Source organism: Pelophylax lessonae (assembly GCF_965119305.1).
Source record: "Pelophylax lessonae genome assembly, chromosome: 13".
Classification (NCBI taxonomy): Eukaryota; Metazoa; Chordata; class Amphibia; order Anura; family Ranidae; genus Pelophylax; species Pelophylax lessonae.
Window position 1 is genome coordinate 199,750,751 of NC_138780.1, and position 26,883 is coordinate 199,777,633.

Sequence of the window (26,883 nt, forward strand, 5' to 3'; positions counted from 1 at the left end):
CTTTCTCCCTCTCCACCCGAAGATTGCGAGTGACCGGCGGACATCGGGTCCGCCGGTCACACGCGCGGACATGTCAGGGAACGAGCGGGGACGGGAGCGCGCCTCCGGCGGCACGTGCTCGCCCCCTAGAGGCTCTCAGACGAGTGACGTAATACTACGTCACTTTGCCTGCATGGGGCTGACCGCCGCAGTCAATGTACTTGCGGCGGTCGGCAAGTGGTTAATAGAATTCAAGGGAGAAGCTGCAGAAAAAAAGGCATGTAGTGCGTTTTTGCCGCAATTATTAGTTTTTTTTAATCTGCCAAACAAATTGGGCAAAAAAACCCCATAAAAAACGCAAATCGCGTGTGCAAAAACGCAAAACACACAGCAAAAAAGCACTGCATAGGGTGTGAACCGAGCCTTATGCTGGCCATACATGTATCGATTTTCGGACAAGAATGTTCATACGAAAAATCTTTGTACATTCGCCGAATGAAAAGAATGTCGTTTGAAAATGTCACTTTCTTTTAACAATCGGTTTTAAAATGAATTACATTTCTGAACGAAAACCACATTCACTGTCTGACCGAGAAGTTTTCTATTCTGCTCCTTCCAATTTTCCTGTCACTGTGGTCAAAAACGAACGTCAATTTTACCCCACTAACGTATAGAAAATCAAACGAGCATTCTTAAAATTAAGATTTTTTTTGAAGGAAGACTTCATTGTTGAACAGAATTGTTTTTTGTATGGCCGGCGGCAGGCGCAGGAAGCTTTTATCATGCCACCTGCCTATGACAAGGGAGTCCGTCATACATAATATATCACACTTCTCTCTGAAAATCAGCAAAACACTCTTACATTTTTTTTTGTCTTTAACCGCTTCTGGACCGGAAGGATTTTCCCCCTTAACCACTAAGGCTCGGTTCACATATATGCAATGCGGGAAGGCTGCGAATTCGCAGCCTGTTCCCGCATCGCACACGCACCCCCGGCAGTTCACACTGCCATATGCGATACGCTGGGGGTGTCAATGTAATCTTAACGACACCCCCAGTTTGATCGCATATCGCAGTGCGATCGTGCAGCTCGCACAGGATCGGATCGCACAAGTGTGAACCGCTGTGCGATCCGATCCTGATGCGGCTAGAAAAAAGGGTCCTGTGCGTGTTTGGTGCGGCTGCGGTGCGAATTTAGCCATACAAAGTGTATGGCTAAACTCGCACCGCACAGACGATGGCATTTAATGTCGGAGCAGTGCGCTCCGATATTACATGCGAACCCCGCACATGCAGAAGTGTGAACCGGGGCTTAAGGATCGCCCACCGCAGCATTACTGTGGCAGGCAGCCCCTCCTGCGCGAGCCGACGTCGGTCGCGCGACTGCTAATAAGGGGCAAGCGCGTGCTGCCGGCGACACGCTCCCGCCCCCTCTCGGCAGCGGGGAAGCCGATGCATGAGGCCGGCGGCTCGGATTGCCGCTGGCCTCCCGCAATCGCTCCCCGCTGAGAGAGAAGGATGGTCAGCTGTTGTAAACACAGCCGACTGTTCTTCTCTCTGGAATGATTACAGAGCTCCTGTGATCCTTCTATATAGGAACACAGGTTTCTATAGTCATTTCAGAAGCCACGCCCCCATACAGTTAGAAACACTCCCCTAGGCTTACATTTAACCCCTTGATCAATCACTGTGTTAACCCCTTCCCTGCCAATGGCATTATTACAGTAACAGTGCATATTTTTAGCACTGATTACTGTAGTAATGTCACTGGTCCCCCGCAAAAATGTAAAAAATGTCAGTTAAGCCCCGTACACACGTACCGATGGTCGGCTTACAAATGTTCCTCTTTTCTCCCCGGGATGTCGGTGTCTGCTGAAAAGTGCAAAGACAGCACAAGGACAGCACAAGAATTTTGTCCGCCGACTGCAGAAGTGATGTCATGTAATGGTTAACTTTCCCTGTGTTTTCTATTTTCTGAGCATGCCCAGTCTTGCAAATCTGCGGTCTGTCGGCCGAATTGTGTACTGACAGGCGAACAATCGTCCGTTCTGGTGTCGGCATACAAATATTTTCATGTTTGCACGAAAGACTTTTGTCCGCGGATTGTGCGCAGACATCTGTCGGAGGCACCATACTAACACGCGTACAATCGGCAGATCCTTCGTCCACCGACGTTTGTATGCCGACGATCGGTACGTGTGTACGGGCCTTAAGGGGTCCGATCTGTCTGCCGCAATGTCGCAGTCCCGCTAAAACAACGCAGATCGCCGCCATTACTAGTAAAAAAAAAACCCAATAAAAATGACATAAATCTTTCCCCTAGTTTGTAGGCGCGATAACTTTTGTGCAAACCAATTAAACCAATTAAAATAAGCTTATTGCGATTTTTTTTTTTTTTACCCAAAATATGTAGCAGAATGCAAATTGGCCTAAAATGATGAAAAAATTTGATTTTTAATTTTTTTTTATTGGGAATGTTATATAGCAGAAAGTGAAAAATACTGTTTTTTTTTTTTTTTTTCAAAATTGTCGCTCTTTTTATGTTCATAGCGAATAATCAAAAAAACCGCACAGGTGATCAAATACCACCAAAAGAAAGTTCTATTTGTGGGAAAAAAGACATCAATTTTATTTGGGTACAGCGTCGCACGACCGCGCAATTATCAGTTAAAGTAACGCAGTGCCGAATCGCAAAAAATGGCCTGGTCATTAAGGGGGGGGGGGGATCCTTCCAGTCCAGAACTGGTTAATGACCAGGCCATTTTTTGTCATTTGCAACTGCCTTACTTTAACTGACAATTTCGCGATCGTGTGACGCTGTACCCAAAAAAAAAAAAATGTACGTCCTTTTTTTCCCACAAATAGAGCTTTCTTTTGGTGGCATTTGATCACCTCTGCCTATTTAAAAAAATAAATAAAAAATAAAAACATACAGTGGGCGCAAAAGTAAATGCATAATGTGCTAGTATGCATCGCAAACTAGCACATTATGTGAAACTTACCTGCAACCGACGCCCTAGTTGTCACCACTGGAGTGTTTAACCAGTTCTGGACCGGAGGGATTTGCCCCCTTAGTGACCAGGCCATTTTTTTGCAATTCGGCACTGAGTTACTTTAACTAACAATTGCGCGGTCGTGCGACGCTGTACCCAAATATATATATTTACTTTCTGCTATAAAACATTCCCAATAAAAAAAAACGTAAAAATCAAATTTTTTTTTTTTATAATTTTAGGCCAATATGTATTCTGTTACATATTTTTGGTAAAAAAAAAAAACCTGAAAATGTATATTGATTGGTTTGCGCAAAAGTTATCGCGTCTACAAACTAGGAGAAAGGTTTATGTAATTTTCATTTATTTTTATTAGTAATGGCGGCAATCAGCAATTGTAGCGGACAGATCGGACCCCTAACTGACACTTTTGACACTTTTGGGGGGGGGGACCAGTGACATTACTACAGTAATCAGTGCTAAAAATATGTACTGTCACTGTAATAATGACACTGGCAGGGAAGGGGTTACCACCAGGGGCGATCAAAGGGTAAAATGTGTCCCTAGGGGGGTGCTTTCTAACTGTGTGTGGGATGGGCTTATGGAATGAACACAGAGACCCGTGTTCCAAAATAGGAGGATCCCTGTATTCATTGCTGACAGAACAGCGGTCTGCCGTGTTTACAATTGCAGACCGCCGTTCTGTCTCCATGGGGAGGGTGGACATCGCGACTGCCGGACCAGCTGATCGGCTCCCCCTAGTGGCGAATGGGTGTGCAAGCGCACGCGCCCCGTGATAGCGGTCCTGTGGAGCAACGTACAGGTACGTTGTTTCGCAGGACAGAGCCGACCTGCGGCCGTAAAATTACCGCCGCTGGTCGGCAAGTGGTTAAATAAAAAATTTGATCTCTGAGTCTGATGATATTTACCAGATTCAACCTCTACTAGTATATACTGTATATCTCTTCTGTCTGTTATTCTCAGAGTGGATAAGAGATTTTGCTCCCTAACCGTATAGTTGGTCATTTGTATTTACCATTGCATAGAGATATTTAAGAATAAATTGCCTTTTTTCTTAAATTTGACATATAAACTAAATTATACACCGCACTTTTTTAAGGTTATTATCCGATTATTCGAATCAACTAATCGATTATGAAAATAATCGTTGCAGCTCTATTCCCTTAGTAGACTTCCTTCCTAGCAGTGTTTGGATCTGGTGATTGGCCACTTAAATCTGAGCACTGCATTCTGGGTGGAAGGCCTATGCTCCTCTATACCCTAAATCAATGGTTCTGTGCTACGGCCTCCCTCTTTTTTGGGCCTCAAGCATGTTCCCTAACCTGCCACAACTCCTCCCAGTTCCTATAGTTCCGCCCAGCCTCCCAACAAGGGACACATAGCCCTTCAACCTTTCACAGGGGCCCCCTGGCACCCTAAATAAGTACCCTCAGCCCCCACAGTGCCCCAAGCTTGCTGCAGAACCTACAGCCCCTTGCAGTGCCCCCGTCTTCACATGCCTGAGATGGGGGTTCTGCGAGCAGGGCTGGCCCTACCATGGGTCCCACTTGGGTCCATTGGACCCAGACAGCACTTGGAGAGGGGCAGCAAATTGCACCTTTGGGCAGCAAATGCTTGGTGTGCTGGTGACTTGCTTTGAATATCTTCAGTTTCCAGCCGCTTGATCATTGCATCACCCATTTACTAATACAGCCAACCTCAGGAACATGTGCAATGGGATGCTTCAACCTCCAACAGTGTCCCACAGTGCTCCCCATCCTCTGCAGTTTCCTCAAGTCCCCCACATTGCCTCTGTAAAGTCCCCAGCCTCCTAGAGAGATCCTCCGCCCCTTCCATGGGCACATCCTCCATCCTCCGCAGTTGCCCTCAGCTCCCTCCAGGAACTTAATCCCCTACAAGGCCAACAAGTTTGCTGTAGAGTCTAAATTCCCCCCCCCCCCCCCATCCTCTACAGCAGGCATGTCCAACCCAGAATCACAGGCAATGCGGCCCACTGCCCCCTGACAATTATTATTTTTTTGGTGGGGAGGAAGGAAGTTGAGTCGGGGGCATGGCCACAGTGGCTTCCAACTATTTGTAGGAAGAGGCTGCCTCGGAGCCTCTGTCAATGATAGACAGCACATTGGTGGCATCTATCATAGAAGCCGGTCCAGGAGGCAGGACTTCGTATGACAGCAGTCACCGGGTAAGCAGGAGATCCCTGCTCTGTATAATCCAGCGGCTCTCCTTCTCTCTTCATTACAGACTGCATTGGATGGGCACGCACTGGTGAGGCTACATTGGATGGGCACTGATCAGACTACATTGGATGGGCACGCACTGGTGAGGCTACATTGGATGGGCACTGATCAGACTACATTGGATGGGCACGCACTGGTGAGGCTACATTGGATGGGCACTGATCAGACTGCATTGGATGGGCACGCACTGGTGAGGCTACATTGGATGGGCACTGATCAGGCTACATTGGATGAGCATGCACTTGTGAGGCTGCATTGGATGGGCACTGATCAGGCTGCATTGGATGGGCATGCACTTGTGAGGCTGCATTGGATGGGCACTGATCAGGCTACATTGGATGGGCATGCACTTGTGAGGCTGCATTGGATGGGCACTGGCTGGGCATGCACTGGTGAAGCTGCATTAGATGGGATGCTTCAACCTCCAACAGTGTCCCACAGTGCTCCCCAGCCTCTGCAGTGTCCTCAAGTCCCCCACATTGCCTCTGTAAAGTCCAACTAACTGTAGGAAGAGGCTGCCTCAGAGCCTCTGTCAATGATAGACAGCACATTGGTGGCGTCTATCATAGGAGTTGGTCCAGGAGGCAGGACTTCGTATGACAGCAGTCACTGGGTAAGCGGGAGATCCCTGCTCTGTGTAATCCAGCGGCTCTCCTCTCTCTTCATTACAGACTGCATTGGATGGGCACGCACTGGTGAGGCTACATTGGATGGGCACTGATCAGACTACATTGGATGGGCACGCACTGGTGAGGCTACATTGGATGGGCACTGATCAGACTACATTGGATGGGCACGCACTGGTGAGGCTACATTGGATGGGCACTGATCAGACTGCATTGGATGGGCACGCACTGGTGAGGCTACATTGGATGGGCACTGATCAGGCTACATTGGATGGGCATGCACTTGTGAGGCTGCATTGGATGGGCACTGATCAGGCTGCATTGGATGGGCATGCACTTGTGAGGCTGCATTGGATGGGCACTGATTAGGCTGCATTGGATGGGCATGCACTTGTGAGGCTGCATTGGATGGGCACTGATCAGGCTACATTGGATGGGCATGCACTTGTGAGGCTGCATTGGATGGGCACTGGCTGGGCATGCACTGGTGAAGCTGCATTAGATGGGCATGCGGAAAGGGTGCGGCGGCGTTATATTACTTATATACCTTAACTGTAGTATATATTTTATATGCGGCCCGAGAAAATTTCTCTACACTCAATGTGGCCCAGAGAAACCAAAAGGTTGGACACCCATGCTCTACAGTGACACCCAGTCCCATCGATAGGCTTCCAGAATTTCAATACCTATTTTGTATTTGCATACATTTGTTGCGTGAATATAACATTTTATTTTTAACCGTTGGGATATGGAAGCTTTTGAAATAATTTGCCGACCCGTGTCTCAAAAAGTTTGAAAACCACAGCTTTGAGATCACAGATCAGCATTTCTCAACTGGGCTGCTGTTTGTATTCCCCCAGAAGCCACAAGCACAGGACCCAATTTGTCTCAGACCATTGTCATGACTTGCCATAGTGAGGGTGGTCTGACAGCCAGCACCATAACAACCTGGCGTTGATCTCAGTAAGGTTGAGAACCCCTGCTCTCAAACACTTGGTGCTTTTGAGGACACCAACGAAGCAACAGAGCACAAAGGTGAGTGGGTGGTGGTGGGGGATGGATTGCTCAAAAGTCCCTGCCCTTTACCCTAAATGGTTTGCTTGGTTTGGGTAAAGCAGGTGTACAGACCCAGGAACTCAGCACAGAGATGGTGGGAACCCCTCATAATGGGCACAGCAGGTGTACAGACCCGGGAACTCAGCACAGGGATAGTAGGAGCCCCTCATAATGGGCACAGCACGTGTACAGTCTTGAGAACTCACCACAGGGATGGTGAGAACCCCTCATAATGGGCACAGCAAGTGTACAAACCCGGGAACTCAGCACAGGGATGGTGGAAACCCCTCATAATGGGCACAGCAGGTGTACAGACCCGGGGATTCAGCGCAGGAATGGTGGGTACCCCTCATATTGGGCACAGCAGGTGTACAGACCCGGGAACTCAGCACAGGGATGGTGGGAACCCCTCATAATGGGCACAGCGGGTGTACAGACCCGGGAACTCAGCACAGGGATGGTGGGAACCCCTCATAATGGGCACAGCAGGTGTGCAGACCCGGGGATTCAGTGCAGGAATGGTGGGTACCCCTCATATTGGGCACAGCAGGTGTACAGACCCGGGAACTCAGCACAGGGATGGGGGGAACCCCTCATAATGGGCACAGCAGGTGTACAGACCCGGGAACTCAGCACAGGGATGGTGGGAACTCTTCATACTGGGCACAGCAGGTGTACAGACCTGGAAACTCAGCACAGGGATCTCCCCATAGAGTCCCAATAGAGAAAGAAGAGACTGTCAGCTCAGGTGGTTTAACTCTCCAGCATCTGCTCATGCTGGACTGCTCACTTGTACAACATGTGCTTGCATTGAGCTGATTTTATTACCAAAACAAGTCACTATAAATGAGAAACCAATTAAGCCATTCATTGAGCAATACAAAGGCACACCGAGGCAACTCAGAAGCAATTCAAAGCATCTAAACACCCTGTGAAAGCATACTGCCTTTGACTTGCTTTAGAGTACAATGCATATATGTAGCCCCAAGATTTTGTTATGACCTTGGATGTAATGGATGGCTGCTCTGCACTCATAGGTTAACATGCCAAGTAAAGATAATCTGCCATACCCAAAGGCTAGGAGAACAGTTGTGTCTTGGCTGGAAACAGAATATGAAGAAGAGTGGCCTCTAGTGACCAATCATGTCCCACATTGAATGGAAACTAGTCCCCTCTGCTGAGCATTTCTGGCAACTATTTATGGCTGCTATCTGGGCTCCTGGGCCTCTCAGTTATTGGCTTGGTGCTGGCCATGGCAGAACAGGAAATTCAGAAGAGACCAATTTAATATAATGCTAATTACCTACTGCTAAGTTGAAAAAAAAACGACTCATATACTGTACATACAAATGCCATGCAGATAGCGTCCCCAGTGGGCATGAAGCCCACCAAGACCTAAACTCTGCAAAGAAAAAGTGCTAACCAGTCAAGCAGTAAAATAATATAACAAAAAACACTTTTAAAGTGTATCAGAGCCCCAAAAACCAAAATGTAATATACCGATCAGCCATGCCATTATGACCACCCACCATAACCCTTTAAAGCATAGACTCCACTAGACCCCTGAAGGTATGCAGTGGTATCTGGCACCAAGCCACTGGTAGCATATCCTGTAATTTGTATGGTGGGCCTCCATCAATCAGGCTCCTGCACACCCCACAGATGCTAGATTGGATTGAGATCTGGAGAATTTGGAGGCCAAGTCAACTCGTTGTTGTGTTGCTCAAACCATTATTAAATTCATCAGACCAGTCCAGCTTCTTCCATTGCTCCATGGACCAGTTCTGAGGCTCATGTGCCTCAGAAACTCAGCACTCAGCAATTTTAGGCACTTTTGACAGTGGACACGGGTCAGCATGGGCACCCTGACTGGTCTGAGGCTACACAGCCCCATATAAAACAAAGTGCGATGCTCTGTGTGTTCTGACACCTTCCTATCAGAACCAGCATTCAATTTTTCACCTGCTTCAGCTCCAGTAGCTCTTCTATTTGATCGGACTTCACAAACCACCTCTCCCTCCCCATCCTCATCAATGAGCCTGTGCGCCCCATCTATATCAATGAGCCTTCCCTCCCCACCTCCATCAATGAGCCTTCCCTCCCCACCTCCATCATTGAGCCTTCCCTCCCCACCTCCATCATTAAGCCTTCCCTCCCCAGCTCCATCAACAAGCTTTCCCTCCCCACCTCCATCATTGAGCCTTCCCTCCCCACCTCCATCAATGAGCCTTTCCTCCCCACCTCCATCATTAAGCCTTCCCTCCCCACCTTCATTAGTGAGCCTTCCCTCCCCACCTTCATCAGTGAGCCTTCCCTCCCCACCTTCATCAGTGAGCCTTCCCTCCCCACCTCCATCATTGAGCCTTCCCTCCCCACCTCCATCATTGAGCCTTCCCTCCCCACCTTCATCAGTGAGCCTTCCCTCCCCGCTTCCTTCAATGAGCCTTCCCTCCCCAGCTCCATCAACAAGCTTTCCCTCCTCACCTCAATCAATGACTAATGCAGCAGAGGCCCCAGATGGAGGGTATTGCCAAAAATGGGTGTTTTTTCAAAGCCTAAAAATTATTGAAGTATTTTAAGCTTGTTTTTATCACATATGCAGCAAGGGCTGTAAAATTGTGTATTTAACATTCTGCTATATGACATTTTTTTTTTTTTTTGTAATATTGCTCGGTTTTCGGGTTTTAACTGACAGCAGCCGGTAAATACATGTCTAATACATATAGGGTCCATTTACACATCTTTAAATAGGTCCTCATCCATTCCACAATTTAGCGGAACGTTTACAGACCCATTGATTTTCAATTCCAGTCTTAAAAATTAGGCATTCACAGGATACAGAAGTAAGTGTCGGCCAGTACAGGCCCCAAAAATTAGCCAACAGGAGTTCACCTGACAGCAAAGAACTTTGTATTCTGTGGCTGGAGGTACATTAGGCATTCACAGGATACAGAAGTAAGTGTCGGCCACTCCAGGCTTCAAAAATTAGCCCACATGGGTTTAACTGACAGCAAAGAACGTAGTATTTGGTGGCTGGAGGTACATTGGACATTCACAGAATACAGAAGTAACTGTTGGCCATGAAAGGCCCCAAAAATTAGCCCACATGGGTTTACCTGACCGCAAAGAACGTAGTATTTGGTGGCTGGAGGTACATTAAGCATTCACAGGATACAGAAGTAAGTGTCGGCCTGTATAGGCCCCAAAAATTAGACCACATGGGTTTACCTGACAGCTAAGAACGTAGTATTTGATGGCTGGAGGTACATTAGGCATTCACAGGATACAGAAGTAAGTGTCGTCCAGTACAGGCCCCAAAAATTAGCCAACAGGCGTTCACCTGACAGCAAAGAACTATGTATTCTGTGGCTGGAGGTACATTAGGCAGTTATAAAAAAAAATGTCACTGTGTGTAGCAGAGTTAACGCAGCGAAAGAGGCAACATTTCTGCAGTACCCAAATACACTATTATGAAAGTATATTGTTATATAACACCCCGCTTCAATCTGTTGTTTTGGGGGGCCACTGGTCTATCACACCAGTTATAATACTTTTTTCTAATTTGTCACTCTTTGTAGTTGTAGTATCGCTGCAGAACTGCTGCACAATACAAATCCACTATAATAGGCTTTCTATATTAGAAAGTATATTATAAGTGTATTACACCCCTATATACTGCACACCAAACAATAGTACACCTATACCAAATACCAGTCCTTGAAAGGACTTTTGTGGACCTATTAGCTAGCAATTTGTGTCACTGACAATCTGTCCCTGCTTCACACAGCAAACCTCTCCCTACACTGACAAAAGGCAGAATGTAAAATGGCCGTCAGATCAGGTCTATTTATAAGGTAGGGGGTATGTCATGGTAGGAAGGGGGATTTAGGGAAAATTTGCTCTGGGAGGGGTATTTAAAGCGGAGTTCCACCCTAGTTATACATTTTTTTATAAAAATACCCCCGGGACAGTCAGGGCTAGCACATTCCACAATGGATAGCCTCTGATCTGTCCCGGGTTGCACTTACCTTTCAGGAGAAATACTTACCTTGAAATTGTCTTCTCCAGCGCTGCCATCTCGGGTGTGGGCAGCTTGAAGCCAGCGCGATCCTCTTCCGCGTCCTCTTCCTCCTTCTTCGGTCCCACGATGCACTGCACCGGCCCCGACGTCACTTCCGGGTCGCGCGCGTCATCCCTCCACAGCTTCTGGGCATGCCCAGAAGCTGTTTAGAAGGGAATGACGCGCGCCCCGGAACTGACGTCGGGGCCGGTGCAGGCGCAATGATTCCTGGGAGCGATGACGTTCAGCTCCCAGGAATCATTGCAAAAGCCAGGAAGTGACGAATCGCCGTGGCCGCCGAGGGGAGGAAGAAGGAAGTAAGGTGAGTATATTTTCTCTAAAAGGTAAGTGAAAAAAAAAAAAATTGCGATTATCCATTTGTTTTTCAGGTGACCGGGAGCGAGAAGATGGAGGTAAGTATAAATTTCGGGTGGAACTCCGCTTTAAAGTGTATGTGGGGGGGGGGGGAGAAGCACTGTACTAGCAGGGGAAATTTTAGGGGTAGAGAATTTGTGCTAGGAGGAGTGATTTCTTTTTTTGGAGGGGGGAAATATTTGTACTGAGAGGGGGGATTTCAGCAGGGGGCAGATTTTCACTGGGAGGAGGGGGAATTTATGCTTATGGGGTAAGCTGAAGATTAGTGCTCCTGTGTTTTTGAGGGGGGATTTTTGCTGACACAGTGCTCATACATCATGGGGGGGGCACAGTTTCGCATGTTTGCACTGGGCTCTAGATGACCTCGTCCCGGCACTGATTGTAGGGATAGGGGAGCTGCAAGTTCTTTCTACTATACTGTAAGGCTGACAGAAGTACTGACAGCAGATCAAGACTTCTGTTAGCCCAGTGCTGGAAGTGGCTGTGCTCTCTCTCTCCCTCCTCCTCCTTCTAAGCTTGCACATAATGAAAAGGGGGTGGAAGGGTGAAATTTGGCATCTTCGGGCACTGGATTATCTTGTCCCGATACTGGGTACAAGGCAAAAGCAAGATCAGGAGCAGAGTTAGTATAAATGCCAAGCAGTATCTGGCTAGCAGAGTAAAACACTGAAGTGGGAAGTACTGATAGAGGAGGGACTAAATACCCTCCCAGCAGCCAGCACCAGTCGGAATTGGAATACTGGAATCTGCTGGTTACTGGAAGACACCCGCTGGTGGACACCAGAACTACAACTTTCATCTCTGGGAACCACATTGCCACCAGCAGATGATTCGGGTCCTGACAACTAGAGACTAGAGTCTATGGTGGTTCAGTCACTGTGCTGGGAGGGTGCAGGGAGCACGCTCTCATCACAGAAACTTCAGTCGTAAAGTATCACTAAACTCACATCATAAAAAAATCAATCAATAAATGGTGTATTATAAGCTGTTTATACTCACTCAGCCACTATGAGAATCGTTTTCTGTATTCTACAAAAAACCTGGTTGATCCTGCTGCTCTCTATCTCCCCCTTCTGTCCATGGCCCCAATTAGGGATTTTGCAGCTGTGGTAGCAACTCTGCACATGCTCAGTTTTCACTGAGTTTCTATGCTGAGCATTTCCTCCCTATCACATCTGAGCAGCCCACGTGACTACAGAGTCACACATGTGGGCGTATACAGAGTGGAAAATGACAGCCCACTCCCTCCCTCCTCCTCCATGCCCACTAACCAGCTAAACACAATGGGGGTGGGGTATTACATGTAGATAATGAAGTCCTCACCTCCCTCTTTTTCTAAGACGCAGGCTGGAGGGGCATGACACTCAGAAATCCGCCCACACCATGTTATTGCCAAAAAATAATAAAGTTTTGATTTCAAATATATATTTGTATGATGATTTACAACAGTTTATTGATAAATTATTAATTTTTTTATTTTGTATTCCAAAACATGTGACCAGCAGGAGAGGACCAGAAGCTCCTCCTGCTTATGTTTCCCTGCCAGACAGGCTGGGAGAGAGCTGGGTCACGTGACAGCTGGGTATCGATTAGAAAAATTGTACTTATTGTTTATTTTTTTTTTTATATCATTATTAAAATAATTACAGTGCCATCATCCATATACGGAACTAGAAGGGACAATGTAAATTAAACAGTGTGTGTTTAGTATCACTTCAAAAGAACATCTAAGCCCCGGTGAAGGGGGAGTGTTCAGACGGGAGGGCGGGGGATTTTTACTGACACATAATGCTCATACATCTTGGGGTGGGGGGAGGGAGCACAGTTTGGCACACTCGCCCTAGGCTCTATGTAACTTTGTCCCAGCTCTGGTTGTTGCAGATGCATTTGACCACTAACATCTCACGGGGAGCGCATGCTGGGACTTGTAGTGCGGGAGAACCACGATTTCTAAATATATAGAAGCACTTGGATGTATTTGCTCGGACACCATAGGGAAAACCTGCGAGGGGTCCTAAGCTCTGGGGGCCTTTCTGCACCTAACTGCTGCAGATAATTATTCAACATGGTCGCTCCTATTCTGAATTCTGAATCCCACTCTAACATTAATCTGGACATCAATAAACCTCAATGGAGACATCATCCAATCAGTGCACAGCTGTGTGTCAAAGCTCGCTTTCCTCTCCAACAGATTCCACTTACAGCTCTAAAGTATTATATGAAATAGTAATGCCGCGCCATTTCATCTTCTTCAAATTTTCTTTTCATACCCATTTTTGCATAATTTATGTTGTTATCATCCAGTAAGACTTGTGTGGGCGGGGGTGGCCCCTGGTGTGGGCTTGAAATATTTGATTTGATTACAGGGAGCTCGAAGTGCTGGCAGTCATTACTTAATTGAAGGATTTAAATGAAAGCATCGTTAATGATGACCTTAAAGTGACATGCTGCGTGTGTGATTGTGCTTTGCTTCTAAAGTATTGTGCACAGCTCAGCGATCTACCAATCGGGGACAGCCTTTCATTCTTCTAACTGCTTAAAAGCGATATAAAACTCAAGCTAATTGGTTGCTGTAGCCAGTTGCACAGTTCTACTTTCTATTGGCCAATGGCCATCATTATTATAGAATGTGTTGTAAAAAAAAAAACTAATTATCTATTTTTGCATTTTTGCAAATATAGTTCATATATTTTAGTTATATATATATATATCTTACTTTTTTAATTATTTAATAATATTTTTATATTACTTATTATTTTATTTATAATATATATATATATATATATATATATATATATATATATATATATATATATATATATATATATAGAGATGGATATATATACATATATAGATAGATAGATAGATAGATAGATAGATAGATAGATATATGTGTGTGTGTGTATATATATATATATATATATATATATATATATATATATATATATATGTATGTATATATATATACACACACATCTATCTATCTATCTATCTATCTATCTATATATATATATATATCCATCTATATATATATATATATATATATATATATATATATATATATATATATATATATATAGATGGATATATATATATAATAAAATAATATACAAATATTATATTTATATATATATATATATATATATATATATATATATATATAAAATAATAAATAATATACAAATATTATTAAATAATTTAAAAAATAATATATATATATATATATATATATATATGAACTATATTTGCAAAAATGCAAAAATAGATAATTATTTTTTTTTTTACAACACATTCTTTAATAATGATTAGATGAATAATGAATAGATAGATGTGTGTGTATATATATATATATATATATATATATTTAATAATATTTGTATATTATTTACTACTATATATATATATATATATATATATATATATATATATATATATATATATATATATATACATATATGTGTGTTTTTTTAAATATAGTAGTAAATAATATACAAATATAGGTAGGTAGGTATATATATATATATATATATATATATATGATGTGAAGGAAAGTGCGCTGATTCAACTTGGGTGTGCTGCTACCTTAGAATGAATGTAATGAATGTGTATGAGAAATCAGGTGCGCTAACCCAAATGAAGTGGTACAACATACAAAAAAGTGTATAAACCAAATCACTTATGTCTAAGTGAAGTATGGGAAAATCAAATCCAAAACGGTGAAAAAACAGAATGCAATTCAAAAATGCAAACTAGTGGATCACCAGTGAACAACAATATGAACGTCCATAACAATAAATAAAACAGTCCATAAAGTGAAAATGCAAATATCGTGCTGTGAACATAAGCCCTTGTCATGTGACTTATATTACTGGGGAGAAGAAGGAGGATCTGTGAGTACAGAGCGGACAACTCTGATCTGTGAAGGGGCTCCTGATATATAATTGTTTTCTGGAAAAAGTTCCCTGAGACCTGAAAGTTCAAGGGTTCCTCTGAGGTTAAAGTCTGAGCTGCTGGTTGCAGTTTCTGATTATTGTAATGAAGGTCTCCTACACAGGAAGTCACAGCAGCCATCCAGAGTCCAGCTATTCCTGGCAGGATCATCTCCTATCACCATCCTAGGCTCTTTGTTTGGCGTTGTACGTCTTTGATATAGGAAGTTACAGCAGCCATCCAGAGTTCAGCGATTTCTGGCAGGGTCATCTCCTATCACCATTCCAGGCTCCTTGTTTGGCTTTGTCCGGTGTTCCGTGAGAATTACCTACCCGTGAGAAAAACCTACCCTCGTCACTTCCGGTTCACCCTCAGTGTGTGTAACGCGGCGGGTACATTAAAACAGCTGGGCTACAATATGAGTCATCTCCGCTCCTGTCCCTGTGACTTCCCTCATCTCGGCAAGTAAATATAAAAGCGGCGGCGGGTGTATGAAAACATAATTCACGGACCCGCCAGCCGCTTTTATATTTACTAGCCAAGATGAGGGAAGTCACAGGGTCAGGAGCGGAGATTACTCGTATTTTAGCCCAGCTGTTTTAATGTACCCGCCGCGTGGGTAGGTTTTTTTCACGGACACCCTCATCAATTCATGCTAGTGCGCATGCGCACTACACAGCTCCTCATCTGTTCCTATAGGTATCCGGGTCTGTGAGCATGCGCACTGCTGCGCTGCTCAGCTGTTCCTGGCCGGAAATGACGAGGGTAGGTTTTTCTCACGGGGTAGGTAATTCTCACGTTACACCGGTAAGAGTCCAGGGATCACGAGTGTGTTAGAGTGTCACCTGAGTTTCTGGGAATCCTTTCACAAGCTGCATGACCCCCGGAGCGGTTATATCCATATATGCCCTTTTATTTCCAGTCTTTGGTAAGAGGCTAAGCTGGTGGCGGGACCCTGAACCTTCCTAACACAGTTTTGCACCGTCCAGAGTTTATGTTCACAGCACGATATTTGCATTTTCACGTTATGGACTGTTTTATTTATTGTTATGGACGTTCATATTGTTGTTCACTGGTGATCCACTAGTTTGCATTTTTGAATTGAATTCTGTTTTTTCACCGTTTTGGATTTGATTTTCCCATACTTCACTTAGACATAAGTGATTTGGTTTATACACTTTTTTGTATGTTGTACCACTTCATTTGGGTTAGCGCACCTGATTTCTCATACACAGGTATATATATATATATATATATATATATATACATATATATATTTTAAATATAGTAGTAAATAATATACAAACATTTGTATATTATTTATTATTCTAATTATAATATATATATATATATATATACTGTATGAGAAGAAAGTTATATACAGTCAGATCAAGGAACTACTAAACCAAGCCCACATCCTGTTAATGATTGAGGAATTGGAGAGGTATTGGGCGGGAATATAACATATCCACCGGGTGTGGGACTAAAAACCAGGTGAAATTCCCAAAAAGGTGGACTTTAAAGGGCTGGTATAGCATTAGTGAGCAACAAAGAGATAAAATATATATATAAATTTATTGAAAGTTGTTTAAACATATAGAAAAAACACATACAAATTTCACATGTGGTAGCTAGCAGCATAAATCAAAAATCAAACATGGAGAAAAGCATATTGGTGTATTGACAATTCATCCATGTTGAAAACATTGAAGGGTATCTCTATTGGTGGTTCAATAGAGAGATACCCTTCAATGTTCAATAAATTTATATATATTTTTTATCTCTTTGTTGCTCACTAATGCTATACCAGCCCTTTAAAGTCCACCTTTTTGGGAATTTCACCTGGTTTTTAGTCCCACACCCGGTGGATATGTTATATTCCCGCCCAATACCTCTCCAATATATATATATAATTTTATCATATTTGGATATTATTTACTACTGTATATTTAAAATATATTTAAATTATATATATATATATATATAATTTTTAATAATATTTTTATATTATTTAATAATAACTTAATATTGTTGGTATTATTATAGTAAATGACTAAGATGATTATAATTTTTCACAAAATATTAACCACTTCCCGCGAATCGATATACCTGTACGTCGGTGTCGGAGAAGTGGTTGTACTGGGATGATGCCTGCAGCGGCAGACGTGTCGGCTGGTTGCTCGGGTCTCCCGGTGGGACATGAAACCAAGACAGAGCCGCGGAGGGGGGGGGGACTTTGGAGTCCCGAACAAAGCCGAATCGATCGGGTCTCTGATGTAATAACCCGGAAGTGGCGTCTTAGCTTAGCTGCCGCTCGGCCGTTATCCCAGCGGGCGGGAATGGGTCTTCCCCCCTTCCACCGCCTTCCGCGGCTCTGTCCCGGGTCTCCTGTGCCACCGGGAGACCCAAGCAACCAGCCGACATGTCTGCTGCTGCAGGCATCATCCCAGTACATCCATTTCTCTGAGTCGATGTACAGGTACATTGATTCAACCAGCCGGTGTTCTAAAATTTTCTCGGACCCCTGAAAAAATCGGACCTCGTCACTTCCGGTGATGGGAGTCTCAAGTGCGCATGCGCACAAGACATTATCTTGGTTTGGTAAACTAATATCGGGCAGTTGAATGAGAGGAGGTGGGACGGAAGACACCGCCGCGTCATCTGCAGAGCTGAATTGAGGAGGCGGGATGGAGGTGCGGCCGTGTAATAAATGCAGGACTTTAGCGACTCCTTGTTTTATTATCTTTAGCAATTATCGGATTATTTATCCTTAGGATTTCATAACATTTAGTATTTCTATAATGCAAAATAAGAAATACTAAATGTAATGAAATCCTAAGGATAAATAATACGATAATTACTAAAGATAATAAAACAGAATGAGTCGCTTAAGCCCTGCATTTATTACACGGCCTCCTCTCAATCAGCTGTCCGCTGTCTGTTATAATTTTTGCCAAACCTCGAAAAATGTCTTCTGCGCATGCTCACGGACGACTCCCATCAGCTGTTTTGTGATGCTCTGTAACCGGAAGTGACGAGGTCCGATTTTTTTCACGGGTCCGACAAAATTTTACAACACCGGCACGTCCGCAGGCTGGTTGGAGTCCCGAACAAAGCCGGATTTTGCTTTGATCGGGTCTCCGATGCAGTAACCTGTTAGCGGTGTCATGACGTCACTTCCGGTTTACTCAGCGGTTGACAGGGCTGAATTAAAAAAAACTGTCCGTATTCAAAAATGCAGATTTCGGCATTTTGAATACATTAAAGTGCAGTGGAGGGGTTTGGGGTCTTTTAGACCTCCGATCCCTCCATAAAGAGCAGTGGCGTAGCGTGGGGGGTGCAGGGGGGGCCACTGGCACCGGGCGCAACATTTAGGGGGGCGCATCCCACGCCCGCAATTGGCGGGATCAAAGTGTCCCTTTATTCTGAAGTTGCCCGCCCGGCGCCCGCCCGCACTCCACCTCTTGGCTCAGTGGCCGCCGCTTTGTGCAAGACGAGCAGCGGACCGCTGAAGGTGTCATGCGGCCAGGGGGCGGGGCTGGTCATGGATGAAGATGCCAGTCTGTGGCTCGGTGCATGTGCAGCACCGCTTCTGGAGTCTCCCCCTGCTGTCTGGTCGGCCACAAACATGCTGTCTCTCCCCTCCTCGAGTCACCAGTGTATTGGCACAGTACAAGGTAAGTGATGTCTTGCCAGCCCCCAGGGCCCAGGGAAGTGGGGGGGGGGGTGTCAGTGTAGTAGGGGGGTCAGCATAGGTGTCAGTGCAGGGGAAGTGGACATGGGAGGGAGGGAGGGAGTGAGGGAGGGAGGGGGTCAGTGTAGGTGTCAGTGTATGGGGGGGTCAGAGTATGTGGGAATGTAAGGGGGTCAGTATAGGTGTCAGTGTAGCTGTCAGTGTACGGGGGGGGGTCAGTGTAGGTGTCAATGTATGGGGGGGGGTCAGTGTAGAGGAGGGTGTGTCAGTGTAGGGGGGTCAGCATAGGTGTCAGTGTAGGTGTCAGTGTATGGGGGGGGGGATCAGTGTAGGGGGGGTCAGTGTATGTGGAAATGTAGGGGTGTCAGTGTATGTGGCGGTCAGTGTAGGTGGGTCAGTATAGGTGTCAGTGTATGGGGGGGTCAGTATAGCTATTAGTGTAGGGGTCAGTGTAGTGGGGGGTCAGTGTATGTGGAAATGTAGGGGGGAGTCAGTGTAGGGGTCAGTGTATGTGGGAATGTAAGGGGGTCAGTATAGGTGTCAGTGTAGCTGTCAGTGTACGGGGGGGTCAGTGTAGATGTCAATGTATTGGGGGGGGGGGGGCCAGTGTAGAGGAGGGTGTGTCAGTGTAGGGGGGTCAGCATAGGTGTCCGTGTATGGGGGGGGGGGATCAGTGTAGGGGGGGTCAGTGTATGTGGAAATTTAGGGGTGTCAGTGTATGTGGCGGTCAGTGTAGGGGGGTCAGTATAGGTGTCAGTGTATGGGGGGGTCAGTATAGCTATTAGTGTAGGGGTCATTGTAGTGGGGGTCAGTGTAGGGGTCAGTGTATGTGGGAATGTAAGGGGTCAGTATAGGTGTCAGTGTAGCTGTCAGTGTATGGGGGGGACAGTGTAGGTGTCAGTGTATGGGGGGGGTCAGTGTAGAGGTGGGTGTGTCAGTGTAGGGGGGTCAGCATAGGTGTCAGTGTATGGGGGGGGATCAGTGTAGGGGGGTCAGTGTATGTGGAAATGTAGGGGTGTCAGTGTATGTGGCGGTCAGTGTAGGGGGGTCAGTATAGGTGTCAGTGTATGGGGGAGGTCAGTGTAGGGGGGTCAGTATAGCTATTAGTGTAGGGGTCAGTGTAGGGGGTCAGTGTATGTGAAAATGTAGGGGGAGTCAGTGTAGGGGTCAGTGTATTGGGGGTCAGTGTATGTGGGAATGTAAGGGGGGTCAGTATAGGTGTCAGTGTAGCTGTCAGTGTAGGGGGTGTCAGTATAGGTGTTAGTGTAGGGGTCAGTGTGTAGGGGGGTCTGTATAGGTGTCAGTGTAGGGGGTGTTAGTGTATGGGGGGTCAGTGTATAGAAATGTAAGGGGGAGTCAGTGTAGGGGTCAGTGTATGGGGGGTCAGCGTATGCGTCAGTGTAGTGGGGGTAAGTGAAGGGGGGTCAGTGTAGGTGTCAGTGTATGGGGGGGTAGGTCTGTGTAGTGGTCTAGTAGGTTTGTGTAGGGGGCGCAAATTACTTGCCTTGCCCCGGGTGCTGACAACCCACGCTACGCCACTGATAAAGAGTACCTGTCACTGCCTATTACAGTCACAAGGGATGTTTACATTCCAGTTATGACAGCAATAAAAGTGATCAGATTTAAAAAATAAAAAAACAACAGTGCTAAAAATAAAAAATTAAATAAAATGTATAGAAAAAAAATAAAACATTTTAAAGCACCCCCAGTCGCTGTGAGCTAGCACACACAAGAAAACGCATACGTAAGTCGCACCCGCAAATGAAAACAGTGTTCAAACCACACATGTGAGGTATTGCCGCGATCGCCAGCGCGAGAACAATAATTAATAAATAAAATAAAAAAAGTGGGTAAAGCAGTTCGCGTTGAAAAAGTAATCAATAATATAAATAAATGAGAATGAAAAAATTGACACGGGTCCACCAGGTTCATCCTGTTGTCATAGAGAGTTCTAAAAACTGTTGATCCAGAGGAAGGTTAAGCAAAACCTCCTCTTTATCCTCGCTGGGGAAATGGTATTGCCAATAAAATACAGTTGAGCTACAGGTTAAAAACAAGGATACCTAATAAATGTATCACAGTGCAAAGGATACTTAAAAACGTATCATAGGCAAGGATTAGGTACAAGGATACTTAATAAATGTATGTATCTACAAGCAGCCAGATTTTTGTTATATATGTAGTCAGTGTAACTTTCTTGCCATTTGAATTATCTCCATCTCTTAGTCATTTTTGAATTTTATTGGAACTGTGCTGTCTCCCATTTTGTAAAGTGCTGCGCAAACTGTTGGCGTTATATAAATTCTGTATAATAACAATAACAATTTAAAGCAGTTCACGTTAACCACTTTAGCCCCGGAGGATTTGGCTGCTCAAAGACCAGGGCCTATTTTGCGATTCGGCACTGCATGAATTTAACGGACAATTGCGCGGTCGTGCAATGCTGTATCCAAACGAAATTGACGTCCTTTTTTTCCCACAAACCAAGCTTTCTTTTGGTGGTATTTGATCACCTGTGCGATTTTTTATTTTTTGCGCTATAAACAAAAAAAGAGCGACAATTTTGAAAAAATAACAATATTTTTCACATTTTTTATATGAAATTCCCCAAAAAAATTTAAAAATCCAAATTTTTTAACATTTTAGGCCAATTTGTTTTCTGCTAGATAATTTTGGTAACAAAAATCGCAATAAGCGTATTTTGATTGGTTTGCGCAAAAGTTATTGCGTTTACTAACTATGGGAAAGATTTATGTCATTTTTATTGTTTTTTTTTTTTTTAACTAGTAATGGCGGCGAACTGCGATTTTTTTTTTTTTTTTTTTTTGCGGGACTGCGACATTGTGGCGGACAGATCGGACCCTTGACTGACATTGTTGACACTTTTGGGGGTACCAGTGACATTACTACAGTAATCAGTGCTATAAATATGCACTGTTACTGTAAAAATGACACTGGCAGGAAATGGGTTAACTTTATTGGTGATCAGTGGGTTAAATGTATCCCTAGGGGCGTGTTCCTAACTGTCACGGGGCGTGGCTTGTGATGTAACCACAGAGACATACGATCCTACATAGCAGGATGGTATAGTCTCTGCCTTTACATCAGAGAGAATGACAGACGGCTTTGTTTACATCAGCCGTCTGCCTTTCTCCCTCTCCTGAGCGGGATCGTGAGTGGCCGGCGGACATCGGAGCCACCGGTCACACGCACGGGAATGCCGTGAACGAGCGGGGGTGGGAGCACCCCTCCGGTGGCGTGCGTTTGCCCCCTACAGGCTCCTGGACGAGCGACGCAGTACAACGAAGGTTTGCCCAGGATCGGCTGACTGCCACAGTAAATATACTGACGGCGGTCGGCAAGTGGTTAAATAAGTAATCAGTAATATAAATTGTAAAATGTAAACTAATGCACTTGAGCGTCAGAAACACGAAAGCAGGCTACTCACTAGGGGGGGGGGGGGCTCTGGGTGAATCTAAGATGGAAAAGGACCTGGGGGTCTTAGTGGACAACAGGCTTGTCAGTGGCATGCAATGCCAAGCTGCTGCAAGCAAAGCCAACAGAATACTGGGATGTATAAAAAAGGGGATTCACTCCAAAAATATAGAGATTATTCTCCCACTCTACAAGACTCTGGTCCGGCCACATCTGGAGTATTCCGTCCAGTTCTGGGCACCGGTCCTCAGGAAGGATGTGCTGGAACTGGAGAGAGTTCAGAGAAGGGCAATAAAAGTAATTAGGGGAATGGAGGACATCAGCTATGAGAAAAGACTACAAGCACTGAACTTATTCTCTCTGGAGAAGAGACGATTGAGGGGGGATATGATATCCATGTACAAATACTGTACTGGCGACCCTAGCATAAGGAACAAACTATTCAGAGAAAGGGAATACAATAAGACACGGGGCCACTCACTAAAACTAGAGGAAAAATGGTTTAACCTTAAAATACGTAAGGGGTTCTTCACTGTTAGAGCAGTAAGGATGTGGAATTCGCTTCCACAAGCAGTCGTATCAGCAGGGAGCATCGATAGTTTAAAAAAACTATTAGATGGGCGCCTTAAAGACAACAACATACAGGGGTATACAATGTACAACATACAGGGGTATACAATATACCACATACAGGGGTATACAATATACCACATACAGGGGTATACAATGTACCACATACAGGGGTATACAATGTACAACATGCAGGGGTATGCAATGTACGGTTAACAGCAAACACACACACATCATAGGTTGAACTGGATGGACTGATGTCTTTTTTCAACCTCACAAACTATATGTAAATTAGAATGAACAAATTGACACGGGTCCACCAGGTTCATCCTGTTGTCAAAGAGAGTTCTCAAAACTGTTGATCCAGAGCAAGGTTAAAGTGGTTGTAAACCCACTCCTAGAACTTTTACCTATAGGTAGGCCTTTAATAAGGCTTACCTATAGGTACGGTAAATATCTCCTAAACTTGCACCATTTATCGGCGCATGGGCATGACGTTTATTGGCGCATGCGCTCTGAAGAAACAGCCGCCTGTGCCGCTTCTTCAGAGCTCTGTGCCATGACCGGCCGCGCCCGCACGCATGTATGGGAGTGACGTCACATGGCTCCCGGCCAGTAGCACAGCTGGAGTCGCAAACCAGGAAGGAAGATGTTAGAAGATGGACGTGGCTGACAGCGGGGACGACGAGGGCTTCCTTTGGAGGTAAGTGTCACATAATGTGCTAGTATGTGATGCATACTAGCACACTATGCATTTTCTTTGCAGGGAAGAAAAAACCAAAAAACAAAAAAGGAAGCAAAACCTCCTCTTTATCCTTGCTGGGGAAATGGTATGCGGCGGGCTGGCGGCAAGTGGTTATTGCAGTTCACGTTGAAAAAGTAATCAGTAATATAAATGAAAATGAAAAAATTGACACAGGTCCACCAGGTTCATCCTGTGTGTCAAAGAGAGTTCTAAAAACTGTTGATCCAGAGCAAGGTTAAGCAAAACCTCCTCTTTATCCTCGCTGGGGAAATGGTATTGCCAATAAAATACAGTTGAGCTACAGGTTAAAAACAAGGATACTTGATAAATGTATCACAATACAAAGGATACATAAAAACCTATCATAGGCAAGGATTAGGTGCAAGGAGACTTAATAGGAGTATGAGAGGTAAAAACAGGAATACCCAATGTATATCACAGGTAAAAAGGATACTTACAAAATGTATGTATCTACAAGCAGATAAATTTTTTGGATAAGTTTATTGTTATATATGAAGTCAGTTTAACTTTCCTGCCATTCGAACCGTCTTCATCTCTTTCTCACTCTTGAATTTTATTGGAACTGTACTGTCTCCCATTTTGTAAAGTGCTGCACAAACTGTTAGCGCTATATAAATTCTGTATAATAACAATAATAAGTTAAAGCAAATCACCTTAAAAAAAGTAATCAGTAATATAAATGAGAAGGGGAAAAAATTGACACGGGTCCACCAGGTTCATCCTGTTGTCAAAGAGAGTTCTAAAAACTGTTGATCCAGAGCAAGGTTAAGCAAAACCTCCTCTTTATCCTCGCTGGGGAAATGGTATTGCCAATAAAATACAGTTGAGCTACAGGTTAAAAACAAGGATACTTGATAAATGTATCACGATAAAGGATACTTAAAAATGTATCATAGGCAAGGATTAGTTACAAGGATACTTAATAGGAGTATGAGAGGTAAAAACAGGAATACCTAATGTATATCACAGGTAAAAAGGATACTTAATAAATATGACTCGGGCAAGGATTAGTTACAAAGCTACTTAATAAATATATTAGGTAAAAGGATACTTAATAAATATGACTCGGGCAAGAATTAGTTACAAAACTACTTAATAAATATATTAGGTAAAAGGATACTTAAGCACAAGGATAATTGCTAAATGTATCCCCAGCAAGGATTAAATAAAGGGATACATAATAAATTTATCACAGATAAAAAGGATACTCAATAAACGTATCTCAAGCAAAGATTAGGTACAAGGATACATAATAAATATATTAGGTAAAAAAGATACTTAAGTAAAAGGATACTGGATAAATCTATCTCAAGCAAAGATTAGGTACAGGGATACCTAATAAATATATCACAGATAAAAAGGATACTTAATAAATGTATCTAAGGCAAAAATTAGGTACAAGTATACACAATAAATATATTAAGTAAAAAGATACCTAAAATATGTATCAGAGGTAAAAACAAAGACAATTAATAAATGTACCACGAGTTGTAAAAGGATACCTAAAAATTGTATCATATGTAAAAACAAGGATACTTAATCAATGTATCACCAGTTGCAAAAGGATACTTAAAGAATGTATCCGAGGTAAAAACAAAGATACTTAATAAATGTACCACCAGTTGCAAAGGGATACTTAAAAATTGTATCAGAGGTAAACACAAGGATACTTAATCAATGTATCACCAGTTGCAAAGGGATACCTAATAATTGTATCAAAGGTAAAAACAAGGATACATAAAGAATGTATCAGAGGTAAAAACAAAGATACTTAATCAATGTACCACCAGTTGTAAAAGGATACCTAAAAATTGTATCAAAGTTAAAAACAAAGATACTTAATCAATGTATCACCAGTTGCAAAAGGATACTTAGAATGTATCAGAGGTAAAAACAAAGATACTTAATCAATGTACCACCAGTTGTAAAAGGATACCTAAAAATTGTATCAAAGGTAAAGACAAGGATACATAAAGAATGTATCAGAGGTAAAAACAAAGATACTTAATCAATGTACCACCAGTTGTAAAAGGATACCTAAAAATTGTATCAAAGGTAAAGACAAGGATACTTAATCAATGTACCACCAGTTGCAAAAGGATACCTAAAAATTGTATCGGAGGTAAAAACAAGGATACTTAATCAATGTATCTTACCTGAGCGGCCATAAAGGAAAGATCCATGGTACGTGGTAGCGGTGGACCGTACGCCGTCTACAGAATCTGATCAGCTGTGTTCATCTTCCAGGGGGCTTGGAGGCGCGGGGAAGGCTCCGGAGAGCGTTCCGGTAAAGGGACCCAATTAATCCAAGCTGCTTTTTCATGACATCTCCTTGGCGTCTGCTTCCCCTTGGCCACCGTTGACCAGACAAGAGCGCGCTCTGCTTCTGCGTTCGGGCAGAATCGGGGTAAGCCTCTCGTTTAAGTGGCAGCGCGGTGCCATCCACCGTTAACCCTTTCCTACCGAGGCTTTTCTCCTAGGTGGTACTGCGAAGACTGAGCCCTCCAATCTGAGCAAAGGAAAGCTGGGTCTGACGGATTAGCTCATCTTTTAATTGTTTTTTTTTCCTCTCTCTCTCTCTCGTTTTGCAGTTGGAGACCCCTGACACAGATTCTAAGCTCGACGACGGAATAAAATGTGCGGCGAGCCCTGGTTTGAGATTCATTTATAAAGTGATGTGATAGTTAACTGTGTTCCTATGGCAACCAATGCTCCTCAGGGACGGAATGAATGAGCAGCAGTACTGACAGGGAAGTTTCAGGCAGATGCGGTCGGTATTGAAAAGTTGGTGACCGTCAATTGCAATTTCACTTAAGAGTCATGTTGGGGTTTAGAAGCTGCCGGAAGAATTAAAAAAAAAAAAAACATATAAAAATAGTGTGATTTCTAATCTGGCCGCCGGTTTGCTTATTTGAAGGAAATAATACATTAAATATACTTCACATTCCCTAATATACTCTTCTTTCAGATTTTTTTTTTTTACAACAATGACACACCATAACAGGATTTTTGAACCCGGAAGGTTTTACCCCCTTAATGATGAGGCCATTTTTTGCGATACGGCAATCGGGGCCCCCAGACCCGCAGATCAGCTTCCCCTATGGAGAATGGGTGCATGCCCATGCCTCCAGTGGCGCA

At 44.0% G+C, this 26,883-nt stretch overlaps 1 protein-coding gene across 1 annotated transcript in view; it reads right to left on the minus strand.

Moving 5' to 3' along the window:
• Positions 1-26,305, minus strand: part of LOC309569526 (uncharacterized protein C14orf132) — a 111,606-nt gene extending 85,301 nt beyond the window's left edge. The window contains exon 1 of the mRNA XM_082275391.1: positions 25,902-26,305. Within this exon, the coding sequence (XP_082131517.1) occupies positions 25,902-25,928 (27 nt within the window). The 5' untranslated portion in view covers positions 25,929-26,305. The remainder of the gene's footprint in view (positions 1-25,901) is intronic.
• Between the last annotated feature and the right edge of the window lie 578 nt (positions 26,306-26,883).